Below are 15346 nucleotides of genomic sequence, written 5' to 3'. Positions count from 1 at the left end.
CCGCCCTCAGCCCCACCGCTGGCACCAGCCCCGCCGAGGTACGCCACCGAGAGCCCGGAGATGCTGGCGGCCGATATGCTGACCTCCGAGAAGCCGGCGATGGATTGGCCGGCGAGGGATTCCGCATCGGATACACCGCCACCAGCGCCACCGCCACCAGCTCCACTGCCACCAACAGCGTGGTCCAGTGGCATCAGAAAGGAGAAGGCGGCTTTGTCGGCCATCTTTGTTGCTGCTGTTGGCCCGCCTTCAGATGCCTCCGTCGTGGCCCCGTCTGCCGGAAGGTTCTCCTTGCGCCTCCTCCTCTCTTTCCTCCTGTCCCTCTCGCGCTCCTTCTCATCGCCTCTCTTCTTCCTGCTCCCTCTCTCCCTTTCCCTGTCCCTGTTCTCTCCCAAAAGCTCCCTCTCTATCTGTCTCTCCGCTTCCCCCACTCCTTTCTCATCTCTCTGTTCCTCCTTCTTCCTCTTGTCCCTCTGCCGCGTCTCCTCCCATCCCTGCACCTCCTGCTCCCCCATCACCACCTCCACCTCCTCTCGCTCCCTCTCCCGCTCCGCTGCTGGCAATGACGACACTCTCGACACTCGCCCGTGCTCCTCCTCTCTCTCTCTGTCCCTCTCTCTCCTCCGCCGGTCGCCCAGACTCCTGCTCTTCTCCCTGTTTTTGGTCTTGTCCCTCTCTCTCCTGCTAGATCCCTCTGCTCCACCTCCTCCTCCTCCTCCAACATGCTCCTCACCTCTAAGCACATTCCTGGGTAAGCTCTGTGCCTGTCTCCTACCTTCCTCCCTCTCCCTGTCTCTCTCTCTTTCCCTCCCCTCCCTCCTCTCCTCCCAATGTGGAGCGATCACTCGCTCCTCCTTACGCTCCAGGTCTGTGTCAGGAGTGCGGCCTCCCTCTCTTGCCTCATTGCCACCTCCTCCAGCACCTCCTGCCACATCACCACCACCTCCTCCTCCCCGGCTGCTGGTCCTTCCCCCCTGACTCCCCACTCCTCTCCGGGCCGTCCTGTCCCCTCTGTCCCCTCTGTCCCCTCTGTCTACATCTGCGTTGCCGTCCACCGTCCCATCCGCCATGCGGGGCCGCGTCGGCACGTGCCACTTATCTACCGCAGCCACACCCGGCTCCTCGGTGAACCCTGAGGAGAAGGGGGAGGCTGCTCCAACCTCACGGTCTGCCGAGAGAGAGAGAGAGAGAGAGAGAGGGAGAAAGAAAGAGAGAGAGAAGGACAGAGAGGGTGAAAGACACAGAGAGAGGATAAGAGAGAAGAAAGATAAGAAAGATAGACAAAAATAATGGGGAAGAGAGGGACGAGGGAAAGAGAGGAGAAAGAAAGAAAGAAAGAAAGAAAGAAAGAAAGAAAGAAAGAAAGAAAGAAAGAAAGAAAGAAAGAAAGACAGAAAAAGAGGGGGTGAAGAGAGTGGGAAATAGGAAGACAAAGAGATGGAAGGGGATAGAAATAAAAAGGAGAGAGAGAATGACGCAGAGAGAGAGAGAGCAACACAGAGACAAAAGGAGAGAGTGAGAAAGACAAAAGACAGAGAGAGACAATGAAACAGATACAGACAGTAAGTGGGTCATATAAAAACATACACAAGTGACAAATCACACACTCATAATTATTCCTTTAGGGGGAATTTTTCTAGAAAACGTATGACAACAAGGCATGGGTGTGTGTGCTTTGTGTGGGAAAAAACCCTATATGAATACTGTACTGACAGAGATCCTAGGATAGGAGTACTTCGGTAATTTTACACCACTAATGTGCTTTGTCCCAACATCCATATTCAGTTTGCATGCGATCCATCACTTCTGCACTCATCACCTAGCAAATTCCTGCTTTTCCGTTAGCAAATGATGACCTCTTGTAACCTTTTGACCTTTCAGTGTGTTTTAAGCTCCTAACCTTCTCATTACAATGGATGTACTGCATGAATATATTATTACATCAGCACAAGCGAACGCTTTGGTGCAGCAATGCTTTTCAACTCAGCCTTTTTTCTCATTACATATCTCTGGGGGTTTTTGAGCTCAGCAAATGTATGTGTAGTGCGGGTGAGGGCTGTGCAGGTTTTTTTATTTCTTTTTCTTTTCTTTTTTTATTGCAGCTCCCCTGTGGTTCCTGGAAAATGCCCCCCAGGATGTAAACGCTGATGCCGTAAGCGTGTGTCGAAGCCTGCTAGAGAGGACGTCAGGGGAAGCACGGTAGTGCAGTGGCGTGTTAACAGAATCAGTGTCTCAGCTCCCCTTGTAAATTCTAACCCTGTACAGTAAAATTCACTATGGTTTAAAACACACCCACCTACACACACGCACGCACACACACACACACACACACATCTGCTTGAAATAGATGAAAGTACATGCGTTTCCCTGCATCTCACTATGGTTTCCTCTCTCTCTCCTTCTCTCTCTCTCTCCCTTCCCCTCTCTCTCTCTCTCTCTCTCTCTCTCTCTCTCTCTCTCTCTCTCTCTCTCTCTCTCTCTCTCTCTCTCTCTCTCTCTCCCCCCCATCCCTTCCCCTCTCTCTCCTCCTCATTCTTGCAGTTTTTGCTTAATTGAAGTACAGAGCGAGTGAGCCACTCTGGGATCTGGGGGCCTCTGTGAGCGTTGAGTTAGGGCTGCCGTCATCCCGCCCCGGTCGCATCGTCCTCCTCCCACCAGCTCCTCTCATCTTCTGACTCACTGCCTCTCCAATCGTTGAACCCCTAGACCTCACCAACCCAGCCCACCTCCACCCTACACCCTATACACTTCGTCATCAGTCCTCTCCTCTCCTTTCCCCCCTACGCCCATGAGACCTCACCACCACACCACATCCCACCCACCCCACAACTCCTCATCTCTCCTCTCCTCTCCTTTTCTCTCCGTTTCTCCTCTGCCCACCACACCTCTACCTTCCACTTCGTCATCACTCCTCCTCTTTCCTTTCCTCTCCATTTCTCCACCAACAGGACTTCACCACCCCACCTCCACCGTCAACCTCCTCATCTCTCCTCTCCTTTCCTCTCCTCCCCTTTTCTTCTCCGCCTACTGTTCCTGCTCGTGTTTGTCCCACCTCTCTGAACCCTGAGACCCTTTCTCATCCACTTTCACCCTTTTCCTCTCATCCTCCTCTTTCTCCTCCTCCTCTCTCTCTCTCTCTCTCTCTCTCTCTCTCTCTCTCTCTCTCTCTCTCTCTCTCTCTCTCTCTCCTTTTTTCTGCGTTGCAAAATGGCAGCCTCACCCGTGGGGCGCACACACACACACACATACACACATACATATACGTCACTGGGATTACGAGCTCGTACAGGGGAGCTGGGGGAGTGGCAGGGGCTGGGGGCAGAGTGTCGTTGGGGTGGGGTGGGGTGTGCAGTGCTGGGTGTTCGACGCAGTGGCGAATGGAGAACAAACGATCGCACGAGTGAGCGCGTGAACGAGCCAGCGAACGGACAGACAAATGAACAAAAACATGAAATCAACACAAACAAACGAACGTACGAACGTTCACGACCACAGAACAGAAAAAAGCAAAAAAGGCATGTGAGGAGGGGAAAAAAAGAAAGGAAAGAAAGGAAGAAGAACTGAAAAGAAAAAGATGAGACTAACAGGAACGGCTACCAACCGCGTATTCTCTGTCCGGCCGATGACATAGAAGCAGGGCTCACCCTGCTTGGAGTTGGTCATACAGAGAGAGAGGCTGGACAGCTCCACTGAAGAGAAGGGACGTCGAGAGAAGAGAGGGAGACCAAGAGAGGACGAGAGGACGAGAGGAAAGAGAGAAAGGAGGAGGGGGGAAAAATGCAGATCGAGGAAAAGAGTAGAGGAGAGTCAGGAGGGAGTAAAAGAGAGTAGAGAATTAAAGAGGTAAGAAGTAGGAGAGAGTTAAAAGAGAGAGTGATTGTAGGTTTAGGAAAGATTGAGAGGAAAAGAAAGGTAAAGAAAAGACAAGTTAACACAGACAGAAGCAAGCACCAGGACCAGGAAAAAAGAAGACAGGTAATTATGACAGATTGTAAGTAAAGACACTGATACGATCAAAGGAATTCTAATGAACACTTGAAGAAACTCGAGAAGAACCCTTTCAAACCCATACATAAAAAGAAAGAAAGGAAGGAAGAAAGGAGGTAAGAAAGAAAGAAAGAAAGACAGAAAGAATTCCTACACATGAACACACACGCACGCACACGCACACGCACACACACATGCACGCACACACAAACATTTGTGTACCATAGTCGGGCACATAGCCGTTCCCCTTCTTGAGCACCAGGTGTATGCGGTGTCCCCCCTTGCGGATCTGCTCCACGGCCTGACTGTGGGTCATGCCCACCGTACTGTCCCCGTTTATCTCCACCAGCTGGTCGCTCACCTGCCAAGATGGTTGGTGACACAGGTGTACACCACATCAGTCAAAACACACAGACACCGCTTCAGAACAGTCAAAACACACGCAAAAAAGACACAACATACAGTATCACGGTCCCAGACACTATTGAAGCAATACTATAGATTTTTTTTGGTAACGCTTTACTTTACCGTACAGTTACCATACGTACTTACTGTGTACTTTCTGGGTAACAACAGCGTAACAGAGTAAAGTTACATGGTATCTAATAGGTAAAAAGGGGATAGGTACAAAGTACATACCATTAAATCAGTAACCATGTGGTAACAGAGATAAGGTAGATGATTAGCTGGTTAGAAAATATGCTGCAGTTTCAGAGTAATTCTTCAGATGTGTGTATTACATGGTATTTACTTTGCAAATGCCCCCTTTTTACCTGTTAGATACCACTTCTCTCTATTACCTTGTTACGCAGAAAATACACAGTAATTACTCTACTGAAAACATTACTGATATAATTTTCCAAGAAATGTTTTAGTGGTTTAATAGTCACTTTTTCTGAAGGACACTTCCAGGAGACTTGTGAATTTACTTTGTCACCCTACGTGGGTTGTAACCACTATGAGTTTGGAGGAGTGAACCTCCTTTGTACAGCTGCCTTTGAGAGAGGGTTCCGCTTTCAAACTGTCAGTTTGTTTGTTTGAACAGTTTGTAACTACTCTGAGGTTATTTGAAAACAAAAATACACGGTCAACTTTATTTTTTTCCGAACTCAATAAGAATAGATTTGGAGTTTCCTTTACGTAAACATATTAAACATGGTCATCTATTTTCAAGTACAGTATACCGGCATTAGGATCAACGAAACAATTCTGATATACATTGAAAGCACACAGTACAAAGCACATTTCTTTTACATTTCAGTCAACATTTCTGAGAGCACAAGTAAAGCACACACAATTTCATTCAAACCGTCCCATCTCGTTGTTGTGTATAACATCACAAAAAGGGTAAGTGGTTCCAGCAGCTGGTACCAAACACAGCAGTGAGAGAGGAATGTTGGAAGGAAGACATTGTAGAAAACATTGGGACACAGCAGGAGTCATCGGACATACATGTGCTGTAACATGACATTTTCAGAACTGCAACATTGTTGGAGAACAACAATCTTATTCTCAACATTGAACACACAGGGTCTGCGCAAAAGTCATGCTGAAGATCAGTTCATAAATTCCGAAACATTACGCAAAAACACCAAAAGGAAGGTTGTTAAAGATGAAGGAGCTCATTTAAAGAACGTACAGCTAGTCTTCAGAGCCTTGAAATGCGATTTCAAGTCTCGCAAGTAAAACTGCAAATGCAACTCCTGTGCAGAAAACACAAATGCGTAATCTTGAGGAATTTATTTAAAGTATACAATAACTTTTGCATAAACCCTGTATACAGTACATATAAAAGCAAACAACCCCCTGCTTGATTCAACAACAGTAGAGTTACCATGACATGGCAAAAAAAGATTGCCATGACACAGCAAAGGTACCGTCACTCATGCACACTGCTGCCACACGCACCCAGACGCCCATGCCAAAGCTGAAGCAAAGCACTGGGGCAGGCGGAGGTGACAAACAGAGACATGGACAAACAATCTACAAACAGACGACATAAAAAAGCACGAAAGAAGTATACAAAACAGACAGATGGTGTCGTGTTGGTGTTTGGTGGTGGTGGTGGTTGGACATTGTTGTTATTTAGACACACAATGTGGGGGAATGGCACAGACAATGGAAGACTTCCACTAGACATGTGTTCCCTACAGTGTGTGTAGTAACATAACAAATGTCTGGAAGTGTGTCCGAATGAGTGGTGTGTTCATGGTGTGCATTTAAGCTAGAGAGTGAGAGAGAGTGCAAGACAGAATGTGAGAGTGTGTGTACGCGTGGGTGTCTGCATTGCTCCAGAGTGTGTGTCCGATGTGTGTGAATATGCGTGCGTGTCTGTGGCTCAAATGTGTGAATGTGTGAATGTAAGCGTGTGTCAAATGTATGTGTGTGCCCTTGTCTCTGCGTGTATGTGTGCACACGCCAGTCCAGTGTGCATCAATATGTACATACGTACATATGTATGTGTCTGTAAGTATGTGAGTATGTATGTGAGTATGCACTGTATGTTTGTCCAGTGCACGTGTGTGTGTGTCAGTCCACTGACCTGGATCTTCTGGCTGCGCGAGGCCGGCCCCCCCTCCATGAGGCCCAGCACATAGAGGCCCATGTTGTACTCACTGCCCCCCCTCAGGCTGAAGCCGAAACCTGTGGGGCCTCGCTCCAGGTCCACACTGTAATACCTGGAGTCTTGCTATCAGGTGTGGAGGAGAGGAGAAGGAGGAGGAGGAGGAGGAGGATGGCAGTAGGATGAGAGACAGATGATACAGGGAGAGGGAGAGGAGGGAGAGATAGAGAGAGGAGAGAGGATAGATAGAGAAGGCGAGAGCGAGAGGCGATATAGAAAGAGAGAGAAGAAAGAGAAAGAGCATACAGAGGGAGAGGTAGAGAGAGAGAGAGAGAGAGAGACAGACAGAGGGAACGATAGAGAGATAAAGGTAGAGATAGAGCGAGTGATAGAGAGGTTGTATAGAAGTAGAGGAATGTAATTTGAGACAACGATTAAAGGGAGGATAAATGGGAGAAATGGAAAAAAAATGTGATAATAAAAATAAATGAAAATTTTACAAATGTGACATGAACAATCCATAAATGAAAAACACACTGGAAAAAAGGAGGGAAGGAAGACATAGAAACATAGAAAAAAGACGAGACGATAGTTTTCAGAGAGAGAGAGAGCAGGAGAGCGGGAGAGCGAGCGAGAGAGAGAGAGAGAGAGAGAGAGAGAGAGAGAGAGAGAGAGACCGAAAGAGAGACAGAAAGAGAGACAGAAAGAGAGGGATAGAGGAAGATGCAGATGGACGGCCAAGACGCAGCTCTCAAACACACTCATGCATACACACACACACACACACACACACACACACACACAACACACAGAGGATTCTAGCCTGGCCTTAGCCCTCTGTAAACTTCCCCTCAGTTGTCATTTCCCGATATGTCAGTGTTGCCAGATGTACGATAATCACTGTATACCATAATTTTGTCCTCTGTATGATCAATAATGTGAAAAAAGCCTATGATGTACGGTAATTTCACAGTTTTCATTCAGTTGCCTTTTAACAACAATTTGATTTGTTTACGATAATTCCTGCCCCCAAAACTGTCATAAACAATTATTTTGAGGTTTTGGTGCGATAGTTCAGGATTTTCTATCTGGCAACACTGCTACTGTACATGTTAACGTCTAGGCCCGATCTCAGTGCACTCTATTCTCAGGATGCAGTCTATCATTGGCTATTCAGCAATAAAAGGGGAGCTATCGTCCAACTGATTGTAGCTTGAAAGTACAACATTACATACAGTATATCACAACTAAACATTAGTTCTTGGGTGATATCCCTCCATTTCAAACCTCAACAGAGTTCAACCCCTCCCACTGGAGTTAAACCAGTTCAACTTCAACTCATTACTATGCACACCCAGGCCATTTGTATGGCATTAGTACGAGGGTTTGGTAAGACCAGGCTAAGGGAATTCACTCCACCAACAACACAAGTCACACACACACACACACACACCCGCACGAGAGAGAGACGTCTCACCTTCGATCTGGCCCTGTGACCTTTCCGTGATCTGTGGTCAGAGTCAAAGTCTGCGTACTCTGACAGGTTAGTGGTGTCTGGCGTGAAAAAATTAGAAATTGGTTTAATGATACAAATATTTTCCTTATGTTGGCAATTCAATAGCAGCATGGCTGTGATGAAAATGCTGGCTTCTTAGCTCCATCTTGTGGACGACTGTGAATTGACATGTTGGCTTACTAAATATTGCAAAACACAGGCAGATGGGAGATGTTCAGAAAGTCAAAAGAGATATGGCAACATGTGTCAATGTCCCTGATCAAAGCAGGATAGGTGCAAATGGACAATATAAGTATGCATGTGTGTGTGCGTGTGTGCGTGTCTGTGTGTCTGTGTGTATGTGTGCCTGCGTGCGTGCGAGTGTGTGCGAGTGTGTGTGTGTGTGTGTGTGTGTGTGTGTGTGTGTGTGTGTGTGTGTGTGTGTGTGTGTGTGTGTGTGTGTGTGTGTGTGTGTGTGTGTGTGTGTGTGTGTGTGTGTGTGTGTGTGTGTGTGTGTGTGTGACATTCTGTCATATACATACTGTAGCAGACATGGGAAAACATTGAGAGTTGATTAGTACAAAGCGGATTCCAAAAAAGTTGGGACACTTGGTATTTTGTGAATAAAAGCAAAATGCTGCCATTTTCAAAACATGCATTCCATGTGTAAGATGCACAATGTCACAAGGTCGACATAGCAACTGTTAAATGGTGGTAAAAGTATTGTTTTGGGGGAAATATGTGTTCATTTTAAATTCGACCCATGCAACAAATCTCAAAAAAGTTGGGACGTGGCCAAAACATGTTGGTATAGTTAGATAATTCTAAAAATAACACAAGGAAGAATATTTTAAAAGGAACTATATTGACTGCCAACATGAATGCACAAATAAAATACCATCACAGAAAGGCTGTGGCACTCAGTAGCGAAGATTTTGAGGCACTAATTACTGATCTATTACACAGAAAGATTGAATTTTCAAAATTGCAGGCATATAAGAACTATTTCCGTAATATGGAGTTCTGTGAAATCATTGCATAGGTTATGATATCATGACATACTCATCGTCAATAAGCAAACTCTGACACTCCAACAATGACAGCTGTTGAAAAAATGACCATAAACACAACACTTGATTAAAACACATGATGCAGACATTAAACAGAGTTGCAAGTGGCAGAGTTGCAGCTTGTTTTAGTAGTCAGTCTGAAAGACAGCATATATGACGGTAAAGGGGTGCAGAGGTGCCTTGGTTATGGTCTTCTTACTCATGTAGAGCATTAAAATGAATGTTTAATGATATATACAGACTTTAAACAGCATACATAGCTACCAAGGCATTATATTTTGGAGTACCGCCTTTAGCTATTGCCCCATAATGGTGGCAGATTTCAATCTCTACTATGTTCCAATGATGTGTTTCCATCATAAGAGTAAACAGGTGACAAAATTGTTCTCTTGCAGTCAGGATATGCCACATATTAAGCATAACAATAAGGGGAACAAGTTGAAGAACACACCTATCAGTTGAGCTGTTGAAATCGAGTCTCGCACATCCAAATATCTATTTTTTGAATAAAATCATGGCATCAGTTAAAGTATCTAACTGTTAAGTATCTTCCCTTGTGTTATTTGTAGTCTTATCAAACATAAAAAGCATTTTATTGGCCCCGTCCCAACTTTTTTGGGATTTGTTGCAAGGGTGAAATTTCAAATGATCATATAATTACCTCAAAACAACAATTCTGCTGACTTTAACAACTGATATGTTGTATGTACGCAATGCTCTACCTTATTAACATATTGAATGTTTTGAAAATGCCAGCATTTTTATTTTATTCACAAAATACCAAGTGTCCCAACTTTTTTGGAATCCGCTTTGTAGGTATAAAGTGTTCCTGGAACATGGACTGTGTGTGTGTGTGTGTGTGTGTGTGTGTGTGTGTGTGTGTGTGTGTGTGTGTGTGTGTGTGTGTGTGTGTGTGTGTGTGTGTGTGTGTGTGTGTGTGTGTGTGTGTGTGTGTGTGTGTGTGTGTGTGTGTGTGTGTGTGTGAGGGAGTGAGTGTCCGTATGTGTGTGTGCGCAGGTGTATGTGTGTCTGTCTGTATATTTCTCTATAAATATGTCTATGAATCTACGAACACATTAAATGTGTATGCAATGTGCATGTGCACATATGCAAGCATGTTTGCTAGCAGTCCATAACGTGCTGCTGGAGCAGGGAATGATGGTGAGGCATAGGGTGTTGTGTGTGTGTCTGTGTGTGTGTGTGTGTGTGTCCGTGCGTGCGTGCGTGCGTGCGCGTGTGTCCTTACTTTAGAAGGAGTGGGAATGATGGTGAGACATTGGGCATTGATAGTGTGTGTTTGTGCGTGTTTGTGTGTGTGTGGGTGGGTGCGTGCGTGCGTGCATGCATGCATGCGTGTGTGTGTGCGTGTGCGTGCGTCTGTGGGTGTGTGCATGCGTCTATTTACGAATGCGTTCGTGTGTGCGTCTGCGCCCTTACTTGTGTTGGAGCGGGGGATGATGGTGAGGCGTAGGGTGTTGCCGGCGCGGCGCAGGATCTGGGCGAGGTCGCGATGGGGCAGGGAGATCACCGAGCGGCCCTCCACCGCCTCCAGCTCGTCCCCTGGCTGGATCTGCCCACTCCGTGCCGCAGGGCTGCCCCGACGCACCGTCACGAAGCGGTGCGACAACAGGGAGGACGCTGAGGGGAAGAGACAGACAGAGAGAGAGAGAGGCCACATGAGTGCAATGTTACATTTAAATGACATTGGGCAGCTGTGCCTTACTTGGTAAAGTATAGGTTTAGGTTTTAAATGTGGAAAATTGCAGGGCTGCCCTGTCACACCATCACAAAGCAGAGTGACAACAGGGAGGATGCTGCAGGGAAGAGACAGAAAGAGACACATAGAGAGTAGGTGTGTAAATCACAGCCTCCATGACGATATGATTCAATATCGATATCTTATTATTCGATGCGATGCGATGCGATGCGATTCGATTATTTTCGATACTTAAAGGTACACTGTGCAGGAAATGGTCAAAAAAGGTACTGCAACTATGCTGCTCATTGAATCTGGGCTGTCTATTGCCAAATTTGATCTTTTCATGAAAGTTTACTAAGTAATAAACTAACATTTTGTATTATGGCCCAACTACAGTCATTTGTGCAGCTAAAAATGGCTTTTTTGGAAATTCAAAATGGCGGACCTTGGAGAAGATCCCCCTTTTCATGTATGAAAAGTGCAATTTTTTCAGTTATAATGAATACTTAGAATTTGATGGTGGTGGTAAATATTCATGAAAATGGTAACATTAGTGAATGGGCAGCATGAATTCTGGAAATGAACAACTAAAAATCTCACACAGTGTCCCTTTAAGAATGCCTCACAATACGATTCAATTCTACCTTTTTCCAATTACTTTCCCACTTCTATTATGTTATGGAGCTAGGGCAGTGGGCAGGGGCCAGCGATTTGATTATTTTTCGATACTTAAGAACCACGATACGATGTGATTCGATTCAAAAGTGCACTAATAGTTAGAGCAGTGTTTCTCAACCTTTTTTTAGGCGAGGCACCCTTTCAATTCATGAAAATTTTTCATGGCACCCCAAACCAACAAGCTGTAACATGGCATCGCATCCGATACCACACAAGCTTAAAAAAATAACACATTTGGAGACGTCACACGACCTACGTTCGAAGTTGCAGCAGACTGGGGCGACCTATATTTACTTTATTGTGCGTAAATGACAGATGAAAGATTCCACTGACTAACATTAACTTATCAATTTAGACAAATATGTATTATATATTACATAATTTATTTATCAGCCACGTTTCCGCGGCACCCCTGAGGGGGGCCTGCGGCACCCTAGGGTGCCCCGGCACCCCTGTTGAGAAACACTGAGTTAGAGGTGACAGCAGGGAGGGAGGACACTGTGGGATGGGGAAGACAAAATGGGGCACCTGTGCCATTATGGCCAGGGACGATGGGGAGAGGGAGCCAGAGAGACCGCATGTCTCAATTCAAAAACCTGCACCCTTGTGTGGAACAGGGATGTCTTTAGACAGCAGGGACAACACCGTGTGGAAGACAGGGGAAGAGGTAAAGAGCACACATGGGCCTGATGTCAAATACTGATTTGGCTTCTGTGGACCAAAAGGACGCGGTGGGAAGACAGAGATGGAAAGAGACCAGACAAGCCTAATGTCACTTTACAGTACAAAATACTTTTGGGAAGCTGGATCACAATGGCTAAACTGAAGGGGGAAAAAATCTGTGTTGCTTTCATGTAGAGGCTCTGTTATAACCTTATTGTCACCAAAATTGTAATGACTACGTCTTTATAGATTACTTTAAACTCTTTGCAACCTTGTAGCAATGTTGCCATAATGTAGTTAAGCTTTTTCAGCAAATATTGAATAGGATCGCCAGCGACCCCATCTGCATGAAAGAGCTATGTCAAGTGAGAATACTCTGTGACCATATACACTCTAGAGATGTTAAATCGACTCCAAGTGTTGAACTACAACGGCATTTCAATGTACCCTAATGGCTAAGCAGTAGGCCTAGGAATGGAAACCTGCAGGTTCTAATCATGTTCCAGAGGTGGTGGAGTATTGAATATGAGAGACAGAGAGCTGGAAAAATACTACAAAAAACAGACTCATAAAGTAAAAACAGTGAATGAATGCTAAAGAAAATGCACACATCCATTGAAAGGCAAACATTTATTCGGCACACACTGTGAATAGGTGTTTGGGACACACATGGCCCATCATGACCTCTACTTAGAGAGGGAGACAAACAGCACAAGGACTCTTCAACTTAAGTGTGAACACAACCCCAGTATGCAAATACAGCCACAATCGATCATTTCTTTCTATTCCGAAAGTCAACATCATGTCACCTTAAAAACACAATCCCCACAATGACAAACTGCAAACGAGAGACACAAAAAGGCAAGGGCACCATTGTGTCAGTTAAGTGTTCTTTCTTAGTGGCTCTGACACAACACAACGTGCGCGTGCGGACAGTCAAACACGCACGCACGCACGCACGCACGCACACGCACACACACACACACACGCACACACACACACACACACACACACACACACACACACACACACACACACACACACACACACACACACACACACAAGCGCGCGTGCAAACAAACCAAAACAAATCCAGTCTCCATATGTGGCCTGCCTTGTTGTAGCCGTCAGGCTTCCAACAGAGATCCAAAATAGCCCGGCCCTTCAGTCTGAAAGCCGGGTACACACAATGACAGCCTGTGTAATAATTCATGACTGCTTGGCTGAATAATTAACAATACACATCTAAAAACTTGAGGTGCTCGTAAAATTAAGCTTGAAGGGGTGGGATAGAGGCATGACCTGCATGCTAGCCTGCCTGGTTACACTGTTTTACACATTAGCATTTTGATCTGCTAATGGGGAAATACATAAACACGTGCACCAAATAAAGATGCTGCCGACCTAAAATGCCGCACACTCAGAGTACGTGACAACAAGATATTTGAAATCTGATAACATTTCAGCTTGTGGTTTTCCTCAGCTCAAACGGACTCAAATTTGTGTTCTGGGATTCTTGACCCTGCAGAGACATGGTCTACGTGATATATACAGAAAATACATCATACATTGCAGCCACAACCACAGCGGTGGAACACAAAAAGGTTTTTTCTTAAATTTCAACAATTGTTCAAACTCTGACTGCTGGCCCCATACGTACTACACAGTATTTCAAGGATTCAAGGATTCAAGGATTCAAGGATATTTATTTGTCATGTACATAGAGACACTTTCGTGTCACTTGTAATGAAATGCATGGCCGGTGCAAAACAAGTGTGCAGAAGAAGGGTGAAGAAGAAATAAAATAAAAATAAAAATAAAAGGTGTGTCTGTGTGTGTGTGTGTGTGTGTGCGTGCGTGCGTGCGTGTGTTCAATTAAAGTTCAGTGCAGTGCTGCAGGATATTGTAGCACAGGAGTCTCCCACAGCTCCATGGGGTTTCCTATACTTCCTTTATATCTTTCCTTTTCTGTTTTCTGACTTAAACATGACTCAGACAATGACCTTCTGTTCCGCTTGCTGGACCTGGGAGCTGGGATAAGGGGGGATAGCGGGGAGAACGAGGGATACTGGTGAGTTCCAGTGTATCAGTTTTCTCAAATGGCCTCCCGGTCTTTTCAAAAACGAACCACTCAACCTTTACTGCACCGATGGTGTGGGGTGTTGGGGGAAACACTGCGGACTGCAGAGAGAGAGAGAGAGAGAGAGAGAGAGAGAGAGAGAGAGAGAGAGCGAGCGAGAGAGAGAGAGAGAGAGAGAGAGAGAGAGAGAGAGAGAGAGCGAGCGAGAGAGAGAGAGAGAGAGAGAGAGAGAGAGAGAGGGAGAGAGAGAAAAGACTACTGCGGGGGAAGTGTTGACCAACCAGACGATGGTCAGGGCATACTGCTGTCCTCTCACATCATCGTGTGTGAAAAGATTTCTGTCATATGTCTGCCAAGAAAGTGCCCAAGTATCCATGGCCCTCGTTTCCGGCTAAGTGGAGAGTGGATGTGACTGCAGACTGGCTACCGTACCTACCACACTGTGCAGCTACTGTACCCTCTCCATCTGATCCCCTGGAGGGCCCAACAGGCACAGAGGAGCTACCCCCAATACACACACGCACGTAGACACACACGGACACTCGGACACATGCGCGCACACAAACACATTAAATATTAAATGGTCATTTGTGGCAAGGGGGTGATACAAACAGGCAAAGAGACAGACATGCAAACAAACACAAATACATTGAAGAAAAAAAGACAGAGAGGGCAGGCGAGAGAGAGAGAGAGAGAGAGAGAGAGAGAGAGAGAGAATTAAAAAGGAATGCAAAATGCCAGAAAACGTGATCATAGGGGTGGGGAGATTTTTCAGCTCCGATGAGAGTCAATGGGCAGGTAAACAACAAACACAAGCAACAAACACAGAGATGGACATATATATAAGAAACGAAGCAATCTAAGCCAAATGGAAAAAATGGGGGAGGTGGGGTAGGTAGAGAACAGGATAGGAGGATATTTCCATAAGACCTGTGTAATCACTGAATCAAATGAAATACAAATCATATGAGGCCCCTGGGAGAAAAGTCAGAAACAGAGAAAAAGATAGAATGAGGTTAGGGGAAAGAGAGAGAGAGAGAGAGAGAGAGAGATTGAAGAGAGATTGAAGAGAGAGAGAGAGAGATTGAAGAGAGAGACATGGTGAGGGATG

The 15346-nt window shown here is 45.7% G+C and overlaps 1 protein-coding gene across 1 annotated transcript in view; it reads right to left on the bottom strand.

Moving 5' to 3' along the window:
- Nucleotides 1–3379: 3379 nt before the first annotated feature.
- Nucleotides 3380–15346, bottom strand: part of magixa (MAGI family member, X-linked a) — a 79802-nt gene continuing 67835 nt past the window's right edge. Inside the window, exons 14-18 of the mRNA XM_063208762.1 lie at nt 10553–10753; nt 8028–8104; nt 6530–6676; nt 4196–4348; nt 3380–3684 (exon numbers count right to left, since the gene is read on the bottom strand). Coding sequence (XP_063064832.1) covers nt 3484–3684; nt 4196–4348; nt 6530–6676; nt 8028–8104; nt 10553–10753 — 779 coding nt within the window. The 3' untranslated portion in view covers nt 3380–3483. The remainder of the gene's footprint in view (nt 3685–4195; nt 4349–6529; nt 6677–8027; nt 8105–10552; nt 10754–15346) is intronic.

Source organism: Engraulis encrasicolus, chromosome 10, assembly GCF_034702125.1.
Source record: "Engraulis encrasicolus isolate BLACKSEA-1 chromosome 10, IST_EnEncr_1.0, whole genome shotgun sequence".
NCBI lineage: Eukaryota > Metazoa > Chordata > Actinopteri > Clupeiformes > Engraulidae > Engraulis > Engraulis encrasicolus.
This window is presented reverse-complemented; position numbering and strand designations above follow the sequence as displayed.